Genomic DNA, 20,853 nt, shown 5'->3' with positions numbered 1-20,853 from the left:
GAAGTTGTTGATTTTGGCAAAATTAGGACGGTGCCCAAATTTGGACCCTACCTAAGTTTGGATGTCATCATTATTTTGATGGGGAAATTTATGGAGATCATGTATTGTCTTGTGCTGAGATGATGGGTATTAAACATCGGTATAACGTTGTTCGTGATACTCTTGTTGATATTTGTTTTCGCTCTGGGATTTCTGCAAGAAAGGAGGTTAATGTTGGATTGACTGGAGGGAACGACAGGACTCTTCGATCAGCAGAAGTGTTACTTTATTCTTGGAATGGAGGCCTTGATGTATGTGTTGACTTGACGCGGTCTTCTCCTTTGACACAATTTGGGTTGTCTGACTTCGTTCTTGGTCGTGTTATGTCGGCTGTGGCTCAGCGGAAGCGAGAAAAGTATGGGGCGCGTTCCAGGGCTATTTGCTATGGTTTTCTTCTTTTCTCCTTTTCTTCATTGGGGGAATTAGAGAAGGATGATGTTGCGTTGCTGAAGCGGGTTCAGGCGTTCGTTAGGACTCAGGAAATTGGTACTCATGCAACTGCTCACATCTTCAACAGGATTGGGTTCGCTATAGCTAGAGGGGTGGGGGCCCAGATTGTATTTCGGCTCCCCACTAATTTCTTGTAAATGGATTAACTTTGTAGGTTTTTGTTATTATCCCTTTTGTTTTGTTTATTTCAATAATAATAATAATAATAATAATAATAATAATAATAATAATAATAATAATAATAATAATAATAATAATAATACATAGCCCAAAACAACTTGAAGAAGGAAGATGGCACGTTGAGAATTTGAGAGGCGTAACATAAATTATGAAAAAATGGAATATGTAGTTTTTTAAAAACGTTTAAATTGATATTTTATATAGGAAAAAGATATATGCAACCCTTAAAAGTGGAAAGAATTGACAATAAATAAACATTTATTACACCGATTTACTCATGAATTATCGATAAATTTCCAAGTTAATACTAAAAAAGAAAGTATATTAAATACTCATATGCAGTTTTAAGGGCTGCATATAGCATTACCCTTTTATATATTACTCCATAGAACTTTAGTTACGATGGAAATTGGGTTTTCTTGGTTAAAATAATTTTTTTTTTTCAATTTTTTTACTATATAATTGTTCTTAACAAGATACTATTTGTACAAAATGAGCAAATTTGTCAAATAATGGGTAATAAGAACTAAATTAAGTTTCTCATTTGTGTGCATATTCATAGAACCAATTACCTCATTTGTGGAAATTGGCAAAATTAATTTGTTCATTTGTATTATACCTCGCAACTCACAAGGTACACCAGTTTTATGGTATAGCCGTACATATGCTACAGTAGTAATTAGTAGATTAAAACTTTATACTCCGTAAAGTAAAGGGTTCAATTATTTGTTTTATATAGAATCATTGTTAAAAAAATAAAAAAAATAGAATTGAAAAAGGCCTAAGCCAGATATAGGTAGCGAGATTGTATTTTCTAAGCTATGCCCCTGTGGTTACTGAGTTTCTAAAGTGTGCCCGTACTTTTTCAAAATTACAAGATGTACCCTCCAACTTAAGGTGTTTATTCAACCGTACCCTATAACGTTAATCCAACGTTAGTAGTTGTGTTCACGGTTTATTACCACACTTTGGAGAGAAATTGCACGCCCAAATTGGGTTAGAGTTATATAAGTAGGTTAACATTTAGCATTTTTTCCAAATTTTCTCATCTATTTTTTCTTCTTTCTTCTAAAAGCAACTATTGATATGTCAACCTCTCGGTGTATATATTATTCTTTTTTCTCATCCGCATCTTGTTACTTCCTATTTATATACAATTGTTAACGTCGAGTTTACGTTAGAGGGTACGGTTGATTAAACAACTTAAGTTGGAGGGCACAACTTGTAATATTGAAAAGGTATGGGCACACCTTAGAAACTCAACAACCTCGAAGGCATAGCTTAGAAAAACCCTTGTAAATTCGTACATAATATCACCATTCATAAGGGGTGTTTTTAGTACTTTTGTATGTTTTCAGCATATATAACACGTCATGATCTGATAATAAATTATAGTAAAAATTTGGCATAAGTTTTATAAATTTAAAGAACTAATTCTTAATTTTTCAAATTAAAATGGGATATTCTCCTTTTTTTTGTCTTATTTATTTTTTTCACAGTTTTCAATACAAGTTGTAATTTTATACTATATTTGAAATTAAAAATTTAGTCGTTAATAAAATTCCGCATTACCATATATATTTGAAATCATATATATAAATTCTTAAAAGTTTTAGATTCCATAGATTATTTCATAGGCATTGGAATGTCCAAAGATTCCAAAAAGGGCATTTAAATGGAAACGGAGGATGTATCCCAAATACAAATATTACACCATTGACACTCTAAAAAATCATCACAAACTAATAGCCAAAATCAAGTAATAATAAGCTATAACACATTAATTATGTTGTTCACTAAATACGTGACAGTCGAGAGGCCAAGAAAAAGGATATGTGAGGATGAGGAGTGAAAACTCATGAAGTTTTATTGATAATGAGAATTATACAAATCAGATTATAAATCATCTAAGTAGATAATGTAATACTTCCAATATAGAAACAAAAATCTTATACTGTTTTCAAAATCCATACAGGGTTAGATATAAACATATTCATATCACATTTTAACATTTATTTATGATAAAGTTGAACTATAATCATGATGATCAGTAAATTTAGATCCAGCTTTGTTTAAATTTTCTTGACTTATAATTAGGTTACTATATACATGTATATATATATTTTTTATAATGTTACTATTATATGATTAGCAAAGTTATTACATGTATAATGCAAAAGCTAAATGGTTTCAAACTCTTAAAATTGCGAAAAGGTATGTAATTAAGGATTTATCTGTTTTAGAAGCCTAAATGGTATGAAAAGGTGCACGTTATCCATTTAATAAGTTTAAAATAGATAGAAACGAATTATAATCTTTGTGAATTGATACACACTTTCGTACCAAAGTGTTGTTGGTACTTTGGAATGATTGACAATAACTCAATTTAACTACAACTTTGACAAAAAAAAAAAAAAAAAAAAAAAAAAAAAAAAACTAGATTCCTCCACTCAAACCTGATCCAAAATTAGTCCGAACGAAAATTGACTTAACCTCAAAATAAAATTTGTAATTGATTTATCTAGTAAATATGATATTTGAATCTAATTCGAATATACCTGACCTAACCATTTTCCTAACTACCCTCTCGAATAAAATCACATCAAATGGTCTGAGCCCGAATCAAACAACCCAACTATCACTAATCATTATCCATTCCATCCAAGAGTAGGGAAAATCTCAATGTATCGAAACTAACATTCCTAAATCCATAAAAAGAGATTAAAAACATTCCCTTACAACATTACACTACCCAAGAACCCATCCAACTATTGATTCATGATTAAAACCATGCTGTCAACTGCGTGCATTAAAAAGATGAAACAATCTTTAATCTTAAATCCCTTTAAACCATGATTAACGACACAGCTAATACTCAATTAAATAAATAATAAAAATTGAGCAAATCCAGGAAAATAAAATTAATTAAAAATAAAATAATTAATAATAAAATATTAAAAAAAATAAAATAGAATGTGGGTGACCACGAATACCCCTGTTCTTTCATAGGACCCCAGCTGACCACTCTCAAACTAACTTTTCCTAGGAGAGAGAAATATACGTTAATTATTTTACACCTGTAATTTTTATTTATTTTTATTTTTTATTTGTTTGTCCAGAATTATTCAAAAATATAAAAAAAATTAAATTAAATTAAAAAAAAAAAAAAAATCAATCTTTTGTTCTTCGTCTTCGTCCCCCACATTCCAGCTTAAAGTTCTTCGCTTTTCCATTTTACTAATTTTACCTCCTTTTTCTCTCTCTTAAATTTTATTTTAATTTAAATTATTTTTGCTTAAAGTGTTAAAATTCTTTCATTTTCATTTCCAAATTCAAAGATTAAGACCTTCAATTTCATTTCATAATTTCTCTCTCCTTAATTTTTTTTTTGTTGTTGTTCATTATTATTATCATCACTCAAGGAGTTTGAATCGATCAATTTTGCGATCTGCATTTTGATTGTGATTTTCAAGCTCGAAGGTCGCCATTACTTTTTTGTAATTAATCAAAAAAGAATTAAAAGAAATGGTAAGTTAATTCATGCTTAATTGTAATTATTTGTGTTTTTTGTAAATGATTTCATGGAGTTTGATGAATTTCGATGATCTGATGGTTAATTTGAAATTGAGGTTGAGGCAGAGCGAGCTAATGATTTTTATTATTTGTTATGAGCTGTTTTAATAATTATGTCAACGGATTTTTGTGTGAATTTTATTAGGAAGGATGACAATTTTTTGTTGAATCAATTTTGGTAAAGGTTGATGAATTTTGACTTTGATTATATATGGTGATTTGGTTAGATCAAGCTGCATAAGTTAACTATCACACAATATTACTAATTTTGTATGTTAATTGATGCTTATTTATAATTTTGAGAACTTGTGAAATTTGGGGGATTGCAGCAGTGGATTTATTAGGGAATTGAGGTTGGAGTACTCGAAACCGGAAATTGAAGGATTATTGAAGGATTATTGTATGATAATATGGGTAGAATGCAGAGATGAGGAGTTTATGGAGGGAAATTCTGTTTATTTTTGATGTGGTTGGATGTGTTAGATCAATGTATATGGATATTCGCGATTTAAAGGTATAATTGACGTGGTAATGGATGGTTGGATTGTGGTAGGGGCTAAAGTAGGGGCATCTGTTTGATGACGGAAGAAATTTATGATTCTAGGCAAAATAGATTATGGTTCAATTGGCTAATGGGAGGAGGTTCTTGGTAGAAAGTGGTACTGAAGATTTGCTCTATGTAGTGGAGCTAATGGAGTTTGAAATGTTGACGAAAATCTTCATTGGTTTTGGAGCTGGCTATTGAATTAGCTAGTTATTTTACGAGTGCAACGCAAGTAACTGCTTATTGCAGGGCTTACTTTTATTTTTCTTCTATTCATAGTGATCTTGTTGGAATCCTGATTAGTGAAGGGGGCTTTAGAGAGATTGCTTATTAGATGTCAAGTTTTTAACCATGATGCTGCTATCACTATCAGTCAACAAAGGAAAACTTGGTGCTTTTTGGACCTAAAAATGTGACTTTTTAGTGCATGTTTGATATGAATCAAGGAACTGAAAGGGAATGGAAACAAATGACAAGGAGAGAAGAAGGTTTAGCATTATCATTATTAGTTGTTTGGTATACTAAAGCAAAGGAGTCTCTTATATCAGATTGTTACCATACGGTTGAGAGGGGTAACAAATGGCGGTAATGATTATCATTAGGAAATAAAGTGTATTACCCTACGTCTCATACCAAACAATTGGTAATGGATTCGGTTAGTTGATTCCAATTCCACCTCTGAAAAACACTATACCAAACATGCTCTTAATGAGAAATATAAGTGACTGTATTTGTATTCCAAGGGAGAGTTATTGTGCTTTGCATTTGTATTCCGATTGTATTGTGTACATGGGGGTTAGTGTAGTCAGGGAATGTTTATCACAAGCGTTTTTTAAGTGCGCTCTGCTATGTGCATTCATGTCTCGCTTTGCTTGCAATTTCTTTAGTTTGTGGGCTCTCTTGGAGTATGGATCTCAATACAGTATAGGCAGTTCAACTTTCAAAGTTTATGGCATGGATTTCACAATTTTTTATATATTGCAGGATATTGTTTTGTTATGCATCGTATATATGAACTCAATCTTACATGTCTTGCTGTGTTTTTCCTCCTCTTAACAGGTGACCTCAGAAACTGTTATAGTAGGTTCTAAAGTTTGGGTTGAAGATCCAGAATTAGCTTGGATAGATGGAGAGGTCACAAAAACCAATGGTCAAGAACTTCACGTCAAAACTACAAATGGAAAATCAGTGAGTATAACAAACTCTGTGTGTTATTTAGTCGACTGGTTGTTGGAAATCAATTTTTTCTTTCTTTATTTCATTAGAATGTGTTGGTGTCATATCCTGTTCAACATAGGTTATTTTTAGGCTTTCAAATATTTACTCTGTGAGAATCTGTTGAAACTAACCTTAGCAGCTGGTGGTTGTTGTTAATAAATAAAAATCTACTATGGCACTTTTTAGCTCAATAATGGTAACGTATGGAACTTTAGCTGCAAGAAAGGAATTGACATTCATTTTAGCCTAGGCACTTCATGTATCTATATCCTTGCTTGTTACTTGTTTAATTGTGCTTCTTTTCATTATGCATATGATTTCTATCGTTTGGCAGTAGTAAGTTCTTCTATTATTTTGGATTCTGACTAGAGTTTTTATCTTTAGATTGTCACAGAGGTCTCGAAGATCTACCCCAAGGACGAGGAAGCTCCTGCTGGTGGTGTTGATGACATGACAAAGCTTGCATACTTGCATGAACCAGGAGTACTGTCTAACTTGGCCATGAGATACTCCATCAATGAAATTTATGTAAGAGTTTTAGCTGGATTTCATCTTGATTACATATACTAGTTCTCTTCCCCCTTCCAGCTTTCCTCTGTTTCCCATCTCTAAAGTAGATGCTTAGTCCACAAGTTGATGATGCAGCTGATGTGCATTTCCTTTCCGTAGACGTATACAGGAAATATTCTCATTGCAGTAAATCCATTCCAAAGATTACCTCATCTGTATGATACACACATGATGGAGCAATATAAGGGAGCAGGATTTGGGGAGCTCAGTCCTCACGTTTTTGCGATTGCTGATGCATCGTACAGGTGGCACCCATTATCAATGTCTTTTGTCATCTTTATTTTAACTGTTGAACCTATTATTGATAGACATATCACTTGGTGAAAAAGGGCAATGATTAATGAAGGCAAGAGCAATTCAATTCTGGTTAGTGGAGAGAGTGGTGCTGGTAAGACTGAAACTACAAAGATGCTTATGAGATATCTTGCCTACTTGGGGGGGCGATCTGGTGTGGAAGGGCGTACAGTTGAACAACAAGTTCTAGAAGTAAGAATTTCTTGTCTCTATGTTTTCCTCATCAAGGTTATCGATTAATATGTTCAGGTTATTTGGCTTGTTGAGCAAGACTGAATACTTAATGTCAACCAAACACTTTTACTGGCCATTAGTTTGTTTGAATTTCTGTTTTATTTACTCATTTATAGCTGTTTGAACATTAAAAAAAAAAAAAAAAAAAAAGTGAAAACTTGCCTCCTGAGAATTTTTCCTTGGTTTGATCATTTGACAGTCCAATCCTGTTCTGGAAGCTTTTGGCAATGCCAAAACTCTTAGAAACAACAATTCAAGGTCAGTAACATTAACTCTCTAAATTTCATCCCCCTTATATATTATATTAAATTTTTACCAATTGTGTCATTAACACTGCTCATCTCAAGCTTTTAGAATTTGTTATTTTGTTTAGCTATTCTAAGAAAGTGAACATATGAGTTATTTTCTTTTTGTCAATCAATGTAGTCGTTTTGGGAAATTTGTGGAAATACAATTTGACAAGCATGGGAAGATATCTGGTGCTGCTATTCGAACGTACCTGCTAGAAAGATCCCGTGTCTGCCAAGTTTCGGATCCTGAGAGAAATTATCACTGCTTTTATCTTCTTTGTGCAGCACCTCAAGAGGTATGGTACTTCTTATTGCTAACCAGTTATTTGGTCCATCGTTTTCTGGAGGTCATGGCATAGTACATTCAGAATCGAAGATTCTCTAAGTTTTCCTAGATCTTTTCCAGGTTCGAGATAAGTACAAGTTGGATAGCCCTGATAAATTCCATTACTTGAATCAAACCAATTGTTATAAATTGGATGGAGTTGATGATACTGAGGAATATCTGGCGACCCGAAGAGCTATGGATGTGGTTGGAATAAGCGCAGAAGACCAGGTCAGTATCATTTAGAATGTAAATTGAAATGAGACTTGTGACATTATTTGTCTGAACATCAAAGCTTCTTTTAGGAAGCAATTTTTAGAGTCGTTGCTGCTATTCTCCATCTTGGTAACGTAAACTTCTCTAAAGGAGCAGAGGTAGACTCCTCTGTTCTCAAGGACGAAAAATCAAGATTTCATTTAGAAATGACTGCTGAACTACTTAGGTATGGCTGTTATACCTGTTCTGTGCTCTTATTAGCTGGTGGGGTGTCAATATTTTGTTAACAATGTGTGATTGCAGATGTGATGTCAAGAGCCTGGAAGATGCAGTTATTAAACGTGTAATGGTGACCCCAGAAGAAGTAATCACAAGAACTCTTGATCCTGATTCTGCAGCAATTAGTAGAGACGCATTTGCTAAAACTATATACTCGCGTTTGTTTGACTGGTAACACACTCTTCTTAAAAAAAAACTTCACAGTTTTCTGAATCTGTATATTTGCTAACTAGGAAATGCATATGCATGAACCTAAGTCATACATATTGTTTGTTTTCTCTTTTCTTTTTATGGGGGTGGAAAAGAGGGGGGGGTGGGGTGGAGGGGTTTAGATGAACTATGGTTGAGATCATAATATAAAAATGTGTTGCATCATTCAACGTGGTCATTGCGCCATAAATTGGACAATCTCCCATTCATTATTTTATTTTAAAGGGTTTCTGAACAGTCAATGCAGGTCGTGCTATGATATTAAAATACATGTTGTGGAACTATATTTGCAAAACAATAGAATGGTCATTTAATGAATGGAAAAGCATTGATCTAATCTCATTTGTGAATGCTGGGATGGTAGGAAAAACAAAAGGCTGTTACCAGTATTATAAATCTTCATCCGAAAGACCTGAAAAATCCCCAACAGAGAAGGTTATAGAACCAAGGGTAAATCAGTCTATGCTAAAGGACTTGTACCTTTTACATCTACTATTGAAAATTCTACACTTATCTTTGGCCATAAGACCAAAAGATAGCTATGCATGCTGCTCTCCAAAGACATCTCCGCTCCTTATTGTTTTAAAACTTACACCAGTAACCTGCTAATGTGCCAAATTAGAGGGCGAAACCCACTGGACACCCATGTTCCCAAAACCAACCCATACAGGCGCAGCCACCTTACGATGAAGGAGATGGGCCATGTGGCTACTGTTCTCACATCACTCTAAGAGTCTAAGTTTGTAAGCACAACAAGGCAACAAGCACACATCAGAGGATATGCACAGTTTCCTGGCTGCTGAATTTACGTATTAATAGATTATCATTAGTGTACAGCCCATTATGACCACACTTACTTGCTCTTGAAATGAACCTTAGGTAAAACCTCGTGTACAGCTTATATTGACATGTCCTTTCAATCTCTAGATGTGGGCAATCAGAAAGCTCATTTTTTTCTTCTGAGATTTATGTTTTCTTTCCCAAATACCCCCCCACCCCAGAAAAAATAAAATAAAAATGCTGCAACATGAGAATGGTGCTTAAATGGCTTATCATATTGTTTATATACTATACTCCATGATGTTAGGTTCAATATGATCTCATAATTTCTTGTTTTACTTGCATAACATGGTTGATAGTTTCCGTTATTTGCTTAGGCATCCTTTAAAGTTTTCTGTCTTTGCAGGCTTGTGGATAAGATCAACAATTCAATTGGGCAGGATCCAAACTCTAAATTGATTATTGGGGTTCTTGATATATATGGTTTTGAAAGTTTCAAATTGAACAGGTAAGGGCACCATCTGGCCTTTCTCTCTGGCACCTAATAATTACAAATTCTTCACCTGCTTACGAATTTGTGTGATCTAGTTTTGAGCAGTTTTGTATCAACTTTACTAATGAAAAGCTGCAACAACATTTTAATCAGGTGGGCTTATCTCCACTGGAATCAGTCATTGAACTGCTCATGTTATGAATTTTTACCCACTTAAAGTATATATTGTTTTTTCCCCCCCTGCAGCATGTCTTTAAGATGGAGCAGGAGGAATATACAAAAGAAGAAATAAATTGGAGCTACATCGAATTTGTGGATAATCAGGATGTTTTGGATATGATTGAGAAGGTTTCGTACTGCTTTTGATGGTTTATATCGCAGTATAGTTGTTTACTATTCATAGGGTTTTCTTGCTTATGCTATTACTGCTTAGTTTCAAATGTATGACTACGAAGATAATAATATGGTTTTTTAATGTTCTGCAGAAACCTGGAGGAGTCATTGCACTTCTTGATGAAGCATGGTATGCTGCTTTTTTTTGCTACGCTAAATTTTGTTACTGTTGTATGCTTCTTTTACGGATCACAGTGTCTTGAACTCTGTAGTCTGTAATCATATACATAGCATACAAATATCTCTGCTAAATGTTCCTTTTTATTTCAAATTTCAGTATGTTTCCCAAATCTACGCATGAAACGTTTGCTCAGAAGTTGTACCAGACATATGCTAAACACAAACGCTTTCAGAAACCGAAGCTTTCTCGTACCAGCTTTACCATCTGTCACTATGCAGGGGATGTAAGCAGATGTTTCCAAATGACCCTTTAACCAAACCACACTTTTTGCTACAGTTCTCATCTATATTCTCTGTTATTTGATTCAGGTGATCTATCAAGCTGACCAGTTTCTTGACAAAAATAAGGATTATGTTATAGCAGAGCATCAAGATCTTCTTCAAGCCTCAAAGTGTTCTTTTGTAGCTGCTCTGTTCCCTCCACTTCCAGAGGAATCATCGAAGTCATCTAAATTTTCATCAATTGGATCTCGCTTTAAGGTACTCTATATTTTTCATCTTTAGCAAGAAATGGTTTTTAACATTTAAAATGCTAACTTTTGTCAGTTGTGATGAGAAGTAAATATGGAAACAATAACTTATGCACCTACTTGTTCAATAAGACAATTAAGTCCTCTATCTTTCCTCAATATATTTATTGCTATTACATAATGTGAATACTTAATCAAACTTTCTACGCGGGGAATAGATTGACAGTTAAGGGAATTTACCCTTTCTGCTTTTGCTGATAATAGAGGAGGGCATTTGTTACTAATACCTAGAATGCTATTTGCTACTTCATTTACTGTTTAGATTTCATCACTAATTTGTGAACTGTGTCCTTAAGAAACAAATACATTCTTGAATTTTGAAATCCGTACTCTCTCATGAGCTTAAAGTCAGGTGCATGGATGCAAAACTTCATTGGTTTATAGTTAGAACAGCCTGCATACACAAACATATTTGTTGCTGTATTTTCTGAACTTATCAATCTACTGTACTGAGTTTCCATGGGAGTCTTTTGTTCTGACCAAAAGTGATGTGTGATACTTTTGCAGCTACAATTGCAGCAATTGATGGAGACACTAAATTCAACAGAGCCTCACTATATCAGATGTGTTAAGCCAAATAATCTCCTGAAGCCTGCTATATTTGAGAATGTTAACATCCTTAACCAACTCCGTTGTGGTGTAAGTATACTGGCATAGCACTTAATTGCTTCATTTCATGTACTGGTTTGTTAAGTTGTAGTTACTAGACAGCTACAAACATAGTTTTTTTTAATGAGTTTTTACTGTAAATTTACTAGTTTTGATCTTTAACTGTGATGAATCTAGGTCTTGACTTCAGTTTTTCTTTTTTTTTTTTTCCCTGTCATCTTGCTTAGGGTGTTCTTGAGGCAATCAGAATTAGCTGCGCTGGATATCCGACTAGACGAACGTTTGAAGATTTTCTTCTTCGATTTGGTGTTCTTGCTCCAGAAGTTTTGGATGGGAAGTAAGTTTCTCCAAATCCCTGGGTAGTGCTGATGTCAGCATGTTTTCTTCTCTCTCTATTCTTAATCAGCAACATTTCTATTGGCCTCGTGTAGTGTGACTGTGTGAGCATGTGTCCTCAACTATAGTGCCTTTTTATCTACTGCAAACATTTATCCTCTTAATCATTTGCAGATGTGATGACAAGGTTGTTTGCCAGAAGATATTAGATAAAATGGGATTGAAAGGCTACCAGGTAATTGATGAATTATCTTACATGTTGAAAATGTCATTATGATGCTGCTGATTTGCAGTAGATTGGATGCTTTTGTCATTTATTTTTCTATATATCTCCATCTTAGAAAGGTTTTCACGTTATATTTTTATGACATGACAGATAGGAAAGACAAAGGTTTTTCTACGAGCAGGTCAGATGGCAGAGTTGGATACTAGGAGAGCAGAGGTTCTAGGGAATGCGGCAAGGAAGATTCAAAGACATGGACGTACATATATTGCTCGCAAAGAATTCATTTCATTTAGAAATGCAGCTATCCAAATTCAGTCTTGGTGCCGAGGTATGTTTCTTTGTTGATTATAGTCATCAACTAATTATCCAAGATTTTAATGCTTATTGCTTTCCTTATCCCGGATAAAGAAAAGTTTCTATCCACTCTTTTTTCTTTTTGAAGACATTTGTCTACCCTCCTGAGGCCCTAAGCTGCGCTAATTTTAATTTTTTGATGATTTGTAGAAATTAATACATTCACCTATTTCTTATAATTAAAAATAATTCACTCAATCCAGAAAGCTTTTTCCAAGGAAGATGGAAGCTAGTATTTTTACATTTCCATTCTATGCAATAAAAGACCCCCCCTTCTCCCCCTTTCTGTGTATTGGATCTGCTCTTAACTAAACAAGTATTATCCCGTTGAAGGTTTTGGATACATGATGTCTAGTGATGAGAGTTGGTATTGTGATTGAGAATGCAATATAGGATTTATCTATAACTAGAAAGTAATAGTATGTAAATTACCTGACTGGTACATACTAATCAAACCAATTACAATGGAGACCCTCAACCACTCACATAAACAATGGATTTTCTACTTGGAGGAAATTTCTAGTTTCCCTTTTTTTTTAATAATCGTGATGAATATAGGACAAAATATTTGATAAGAGTCCAGCTCTGGTCAAACTGGTAAAAGAAATCTTTGATTGTATGACGGGGTGTCCCAAATAATTCTCCACATTTTCATTTGATGCTTACTTCCCCATCAATTATATTGTCTTTTTCAACACTTTCCCTACTATTTTCTCTCTGTCAAGTGTCAACTATTATTCTTAAACTCAGTGCCAATCCCATGTGCGAAGATAAGTTTGGGAAAGAAGGGAATAATTCCTAGACTATAATAGAGGGACATGATGTATAAAACATGAGGAATTCCACTAGTTTTGAATTCTCAATAAGCATGTATATGTAGTGAATTTGAGTTCTCCATAACAGAGGTCAATGGGCCTATGTGAAACTTGTGGTGCAGAGGACGAAGTGACATATTTCCCTTTCATTTTAACAGCTGGTGAATATATCTTAATTTGGGTTCTTGGAACTCTTTTGGAAGCTGACTTGCCTTTAGTGTATTTTGCAAATTGTTTGCAAATCATATCAGTAAAATTTGATGATAATTAAACTGGTTTTTAGATGAAATTGCATCTTACATTGAGATACAAAGGTTTAGGTGATGTATGCTTAGAAATAGAAATTCAGATAGATCTGTGTAAAATAATGGGTTATTTCATGTATATGGCTCAGCAATGCTGTGATTTGGTCAAGGATCTCTTAGATGACATTTCATTGTTATCTTTCTCTGCTTATTTTTATTAGTTGAAATGGTTTGTCTTATCCTATCAAGTTTATACCATTATGTGCTACTTGATCACTTTTATTCTCCTTGATCTTTCAGGTGTTCTTGCCTGTAAGGTTCATGCAGAATTACGCAGACAAGCAGCAGCCATTAGGATTCAGAAGAACTTCCGCTGTTACAAAGCTAGGAAATCCTTTTTGATATCAAGGTTGTCTGCTGTTAAAATACAGACTGGATTAAGGGCAATGCATGCTCGGAATATATTCAGATACAAAAAAGAAACGAAGGCTGCCATCATTATTCAGGTCCTCTTCTATACTATCCTCATCTCTTCTCAGCATGGATCTAAGTTCCACCATGCATAACAATTTAGCTTGATCAGTTGATTATATATTGTACTCTTTTCTATTTTCAGACTCGCTTGCGTAGTCACATGGCATATTCTTATTACAAGAGCCTTCAAAAGGCTGTTCTTGTTACTCAGTGTGGTTGGAGGCGGAGAGTTGCTAGGAGAGAACTCAGAAAGCTCAAGATGGTTTGACTATCAACTTGCTTCAATGTTATTGCATTTTTTTTAAAATTTTGGGGCGACTTGCCAGATTCACATTATTAATGCCTCTCTTGGTCTTAGGCTGCAAGAGAAACTGGTGCTCTCAAAGAATTGAAAGACAAGCTAGAGAAGCGTGTGGAAGAGCTTACATGGCGTTTGCAATTTGAGGGTCAATTAAGGGTAATCTTTTGCCCTAATTTGGGCTCTAATTATTTTTATTACAATATGCAGTATGATTGTGCTATACATGTATCGTAGATTCCTAGTGTAATCAAGTTTTTGACTCTGAACAGAAAAACTTGGAGGAGGAGAAAGGTCAAGAGATTGCCAAGCTTCAGGAAGCTTTGAAAGCTATGCAAATACAGATTGATGAAGCAAATGCACGTGTAATTAAAGAACGAGAGGCAGCTAAGAAAGCTGTTGAAGATGCTCCTCCAGTCATCAAAGAGGTTCCAGTTATGGTTCAAGATACAGAGAAGGTTGAGTCCTTAACTGTTGAAGTAGAGAATCTAAAGGTAAACACCTTTATTTCCTATACTCTCTTGTGCTCCTTGGTTGTTTTTGACGGTAGATTACTGAAACTGCCTGCTTTAACAAATTAGCTTCTCATTGAAGGTTTCTAATCTAAATATAGATCAGGTGAAGATACATAAATAATCATGCTAGCCTTTGAGGTTACAGTTGCTTGGGCCGTATGTTCCATCCTTCTATTCACACTAAACCTATAATTTTAAGTTTCCCTCCTCAAATTTTTAGACTTTGGATTGTTTCTTTCATCATTTAATACGTCGGGAGTTTAGAGTGTGGTAATGAATCTTTGCTAACAATCTTCTATATACAATAAGTTGATTGATATAATCTCCACAAAGAAAAAAAATTATCTTTATGAGTTGATCAATATAATCTCTGATACACTCAGATACAGAGTTCCTGTTAGTGGCTATGATTTGAATCTTTTCCTTAAGATAGCTTTTGAAAGAAACTATGTAGCTAGATGTCGAATCCTTTATTTATTCCTCTGTCATCTGATGAATTTAGGAGCTTGTCACTCCTTGTTGATATCTGAATTTGATAATTAATAATGGTAATACCTTCATGACACAACTGCTAACACTTATTTATGTGGACACTTAATTATTTGACTGAAGTTTTCTGTACTTGGTGGAGTATTAATTGTAAAATAACATCTGCCTAATTATGTATAACTGGCTGGTTTTATGGTGTTGCTTAAATGATGCAGACATTACTAGAAAAAGAAAAGGAGGCTGCAGAAGTATCCAGGAAGGCTTGTTTGGACACCGAGGAAAGGAATACAGAACTTCTTAAAAAACTGGAAGGTTCAGATGACACCATATATCAACTTAAAGATTTTGTTCAAAGGTTTGTGCCTGCTTGCAATTGTTCTCAGATTTACACTGGTATAATCGATAATATAGTGACATTAAACAATGCTATCCATGTTCAATTTAATCTTCAGAAGTGTTTTTTTCCCATCAAAAACCGACTATGCTTCTTGTTTTTACTTGCTCCATAGAATATTTAGCTTCTCTTGTGTGCCATAAGTTAAGTCGTTAAACTTGCACACTCTTGTCTTTTGAACACTCATCTTTTATTGGTTCATTAGTAAGTTAGATCAATCAATCAATCAAAGCCTTAATCCCATAAGTGGGGTCGGCTACATGAACCAAAAGTGTAGTAAGTTAGCTCATTTTAATTAAATAATATATCTTTGTTATCAGGATGGAGGAGAAACTTTCTAATGCCGAATCAGAATCTCAAATACTACGCCAGCAAGGACTGGAGATGACTCAAAAACTCTCGAGTGCGGAGTCAGAAATTCAGGAGATGGCAGAAAAACTTAAGAAGGCAGAGTCAGAACTGCAAGGACTTCGACAGCAAGCCTTGACGATGACACCTATAGCCAAATCAGCTCCGGTTCGTTCAAAGACAATGGTTGTTCAGGTGCGTCTAAAGCTTCTCTTTTCCCCTTTAGCCTTTAGTTAGTCTGCTTATCGGTGTCAGAGTTTTTGTATGTTGATTAAGTGCTGACATTTTCTTGCCAAATCACAGAGGACTCCAGAGAATGGACATGTGCAAAATGGTGACGCTAAAGCCTTGTTACATTCGCCGGTAATTTATGCATTTCTTTTTCAGATATTCTTTCGCCTAATTAAGATTGTGGCATAGAATTTGTGTTAACTCTTATATTGGATTTTTTTTTTTATCTCCAGGTCACATCCATTGCTGAAGATTCACCCGAGGATAAACCACAAAATTCTCTTAATGATAAGCAGCAGGTCTGCAACTAGCTTTTATGCATGATATAACTCTGAAGTCCATTTTATAGAGTTGTTTTAGTCATAATCTGCTGTTAATCTCATACAATGTGCACAATGTATTTTCTCGTTTTTCAGGAGTATCAAGATTTATTGATCAAGTGCATATCAGAGAATCTTGGATTTTCTAAGGGCAAACCAATTGCTGCTTGTGTCATTTACAAATGTCTTCTACAATGGAGATCCTTTGAAGTTGAAAGAACCAATATTTTTGATCGCATTATACAAAGTATAGGTTTGGCAATAGAGGTATGCAGTCACCTTTTTGACTGAATATGTTTTTTTTTCTGAGATTGATTATATGTGCCGTTAGGCTTGTTGACTTCCATTGATTCAAAAAATGAAATTGCATCTCTGATGCCTGATCTCATCTTATTCAAGGTCCAGGAAAACAATGACATGTTGGCTTACTGGTTATCTAATACATCCACGTTGTTGTTGCTACTCCAACAAACACTTAAAGCCACTGGGGCAGCTGGTTTTACTCCACAGAGACGCAGGACAATGTCAACTTCTCTCTTTGGAAGAATGTCATCAGTAAGAATGAAAATCTTTAACCAGGAATTACTTTCTTATTTTTGTGGAGAAGCTCGTACTTTTTGGTTCTGTTACTAATGTCTATTTAAATTTGCTTTGCAGCTGAGAGCATCTCCCCAAAGCCCTGGCCTATCTTTTCTTAATGGTCGCCTCAGTAAATCAGATGATGTTCGCCAAGTTGAGGCCAAATATCCTGCTTTGCTGTTCAAACAGCAGCTTACTGCCTTCCTTGAGAAGATATATGGCATGATAAGAGATAATCTAAAGAAAGAGATCTCTCCATTGCTAGGGTTATGTATCCAGGTAATTATAAGCAAGAACTAATTTTCACCGTAATTAAACTATTATTTTGTAGCAAATATCTTTCTCACCAACATGATCCCCCCCCCCCTCCTCCCTCCCTCCTCTCTCTCTTTCTCCTTGGTCATTCAAAGTTGTTGCTCTTAGTTTAACAAGTTTTCAAACCTAGAAAAAGAAGAAAGCAAAAAGACTACTACACCTTTTTATTACAATAACAGAATAGACAAGTAAACAACAATAAGACTAATAGAGTGTAAAAATTGAAAAAAGCATATAAATACAGCATTTTGTAAGATGAATTGGATTTTTGAGAAAAATAAGTAATATTAATATTATACTAAAATAAGTAATATAAATACTATACTAAAAAGTGGCAGTAAAGAAAAGAAATCAAATCACTCCATATATAGTTTTCGCCAGATATTGGTGCACACTAGTTGAATTCTAATAGAGCAACGTCCAACGTGCATTATAATCAGCAAAAGAAGCCTTTAAATAGGTTAAATCTATCATTCCCTTTGACTCATAATAGGGTTCTTCTTCACTTCTGGCACAAACACAAATGTTTATGTGACATAACACAATTTACTTATATTTCATATTCTTGTTGAATAAAAGTACGATTAACACAATTTATTACCTTTGCGAAGAAAGTGGAGCTTTGTAAATCCAAAGTACTTACGAGGAATTTTGTTTTTGGGCTGTGGTGACTAGGGAATATAGTAATTGAGTTTTAACTATATGATTTAGTATTCTTTTCTTTCTTGGATGTTTGATGCCATACTCCCTTGGTTTTATCTTTTGTTTTTCCTCATTTATCATAGACTCTTCATTTTAGGCGTGTTTGAAAAAGATGAGTAGATGTAAAAGAAAAAAGGGATGACAAAGAGGGGAGTAAAAAGATGCAAGAAAAAGGTGAATCAAGTAATAGTAAGTGAGTGGCATCATAAAATAAACTACTCCTTCCGTGTTTAAATAAATGAAACGTTTTTCTTTTTTGGTTGTGTTTAAATAAATGAAACGTTTTCTTTTTTAGTAACTTCTCTCTATTTTTTAATAATATTCTCTCTACTTTTTAAAAACATTCTACTGACTAATGGTCCCCACGAAACCCCTTACTCTCTCTTCTCTCTCCTCAACTTATACCCCACTACCTATTATTTTAATAAATTTAACTAACCTTCCTAAAACTCCGTGAAAGTCAAAACGTTTCATTTATTTAAACACGGAGGGAGTAAATAAATAAAATAGAGGGAGTGTCAACTTTGAAATGATTGATTTAGTATTTTTCATCATCTCCGGTCTCAAATGTATTTCATGATGTTTCTTAATCCTATGTCATTGGAATCCTTTGGTTAATTGCCATTGGCGATCTATTCGTGACTTTTTCTTTTGTGACAACTTGCAGGCACCTCGGACATCACGAGCTGGTTTGATGAAGGGTCGTACTCATGCTAATGCTGTTGCTCAACAAGCTTTGATAGCACACTGGCAAAGCATTGTAAAAAGTTTAAACAATTACTTAACAATGATGAGAGCAAACAATGTGCGTGACGAAATTAACATCTACTACCTTTTCATTTGTTTATCGAACTTCAAATCTTAGGATTTTCTAATACCTTGATATTTACAGATCCCTCCTTTCTTAGTGCGGAAAGTTTTCTCCCAAATATTCTCTTTTATCAATGTCCAGCTATTCAACAGGTTCATTTCTGTGTTTACTCTTGAATTATGTCTGAGGAAGTCCTTACAACCTTTCATTAACTATTATTGATTAAATTTACCAGTCTTCTGCTGCGACGTGAATGCTGCTCCTTCAGTAATGGCGAGTATGTAAAAGCAGGTTTGGCCGAATTGGAGCAATGGTGCTATGATGCAACTGAGGAAGTAAGTTTTAGTGTTGTTGCTTTCTCTTTCTCCTGCTATCAAACATATAGTTTCATTTGTTGACAAAATTATCTTTCAACAGTATGCTGGCTCAGCTTGGGATGAATTGAAGCATATTAGACAAGCGGTCGGATTTCTTGTAAGTTTGTAGTCTTTGCTTGTTATGCTGATATAATTTTCTGTGACCACCTTCTGATGTAATTGACTTTGCAATGTTGTCACATCCAGGTCATCCATCAGAAGCCCAAGAAAACCTTAAATGAGATTACAAAAGATCTATGTCCAGTACGTGTTCGCTTCTTCTATCTTCCAACAGTTTTCTACCTTGAGTCCTTTACCTAATTATTATCCATTTTTATTATTGATCTCCTGGTATGTTTTGCAGTCGCTCAGCATACAGCAATTATATAGAATCAGCACTATGTACTGGGATGACAAATATGGAACTCATACTGTATCTTCTGATGTAAGTCACATTTCTTTTAGTTTCTGCAGTTCAGTTCAGTTCAGTCAAACGGTTCGATAGTCAGCGGTTATTTTCATGTATACATTAGCATTCATTAAGACCATATAAACATAAGAATCCTGTAACATTCTAAGCAACACAGGTTATTTCAAGTATGAGAGTACAGATGACTGAAGATGCCAATAGTGCTGTGACAAATTCATTCTTACTGGATGATGACTCAAGGTGAAGTTTACTAACTTCAATTATAAGTCACCTTCTTTCCTTTCAAAACTGTAAATAAAATCTTTAACTCATTGGCTTCCTCCAATCATGCAGCATCCCGTTCTCTCTGGACGACATCTCAAGCTCGTTGCAACAACAGCCAGGATCAGGTGATATAGATCCTCCACAACTACTGAGAGAACACTCAGGTTTTCAATTCTTGATTCAAAATTCAGAGTGAGATAGAATGGGTATTACCACGACAAGTATTCCATCACAATCCTCATGGCCTAGGGCCTCGACTTTCATGCATTTATTTGGCATGTCAAATCTTGTGCATGTATATATATACTTCATATTCATCAGCACTCACCTGATTCTTTATAAGTTGGAAGGGCATCCATGGGTTTGCCCTACACACGGAGGGTCTATTAATTCTTTTGCCGTCGGTCACATCCTATTTGGGTGACGGGGTTATTCTTTGAATTTTACATGTCCATATGCTCTATGGACAAAGTGTGCAAATTCTGGTGAATTGATTTTTGTGTCACACTCCCACAAAAGGGTAGGGGGTATATATTTAAAAAGTGGTTTGGTTTTATAAATAGGTTTCAAGTTTTGGGTTAGCTGTTTATCAGGTCACTTGGGTGTATCTATAGATAGGTTTGCCAATTTTGAGGCTACTGTTTGTTGTAACGAGGAATTATGTATGTATTAAAGGTTTTGTAGTATATGTAATTGCATTTTATTTAATCTGCTTCTACTACCTTGATATTCATGCAACGATTACCCCTTACAAATACAATTAAGTTGTGTCCTCAAAAAAAAATACTTGTACAATTAAGTTGACTGTTTGTCGGTGAACAAAAGATTAAAAAATCAAAAAGGAAAATTGGTGAAAAAATAAAAGGAAAAATTGACAGGAATATTATGACCTTCGCTACGTCCGCCCAAAATAAAACGACCTTTTGAAATTCCTCCAATAAAAC

General features: G+C 34.5%; 1 protein-coding gene across 1 annotated transcript; it reads left to right on the top strand.

Moving 5' to 3' along the window:
• The first annotated feature begins 3,762 nt into the window (after positions 1-3,762).
• On the top strand, positions 3,763-20,617 carry LOC110683024 (myosin-17-like). Its single transcript, XM_021859362.1, has 39 exons — positions 3,763-4,197; positions 5,846-5,974; positions 6,389-6,532; positions 6,674-6,819; positions 6,904-7,060; positions 7,302-7,360; positions 7,529-7,688; positions 7,799-7,948; positions 8,023-8,159; positions 8,237-8,383; positions 9,609-9,710; positions 9,791-9,848; positions 9,942-10,043; positions 10,181-10,218; positions 10,366-10,492; positions 10,578-10,748; positions 11,306-11,437; positions 11,635-11,744; positions 11,918-11,978; positions 12,120-12,297; positions 13,684-13,889; positions 14,000-14,119; positions 14,216-14,314; positions 14,428-14,649; positions 15,375-15,514; positions 15,874-16,096; positions 16,205-16,264; positions 16,366-16,431; positions 16,549-16,719; positions 16,852-17,007; positions 17,110-17,310; positions 18,716-18,853; positions 18,941-19,011; positions 19,095-19,194; positions 19,277-19,333; positions 19,423-19,479; positions 19,580-19,660; positions 19,803-19,885; positions 19,979-20,617. Exons 1-39 carry the CDS (start codon positions 4,195-4,197, stop codon positions 20,103-20,105), a joined length of 4,689 nt encoding a protein of 1,562 aa, XP_021715054.1. The 5' UTR covers positions 3,763-4,194; the 3' UTR covers positions 20,106-20,617.
• The last annotated feature ends 236 nt before the right edge of the window (positions 20,618-20,853 follow it).

This window comes from Chenopodium quinoa, unplaced genomic scaffold (genome assembly GCF_001683475.1).
Source record: "Chenopodium quinoa cultivar QQ74 unplaced genomic scaffold, ASM168347v1, whole genome shotgun sequence".
Lineage (NCBI taxonomy): Eukaryota > Viridiplantae > Streptophyta > Magnoliopsida > Caryophyllales > Amaranthaceae > Chenopodium > Chenopodium quinoa.
The sequence above is the reverse complement of the archived record's forward strand: the minus strand, read 5'-3'. Positions and strand labels throughout refer to the sequence as shown.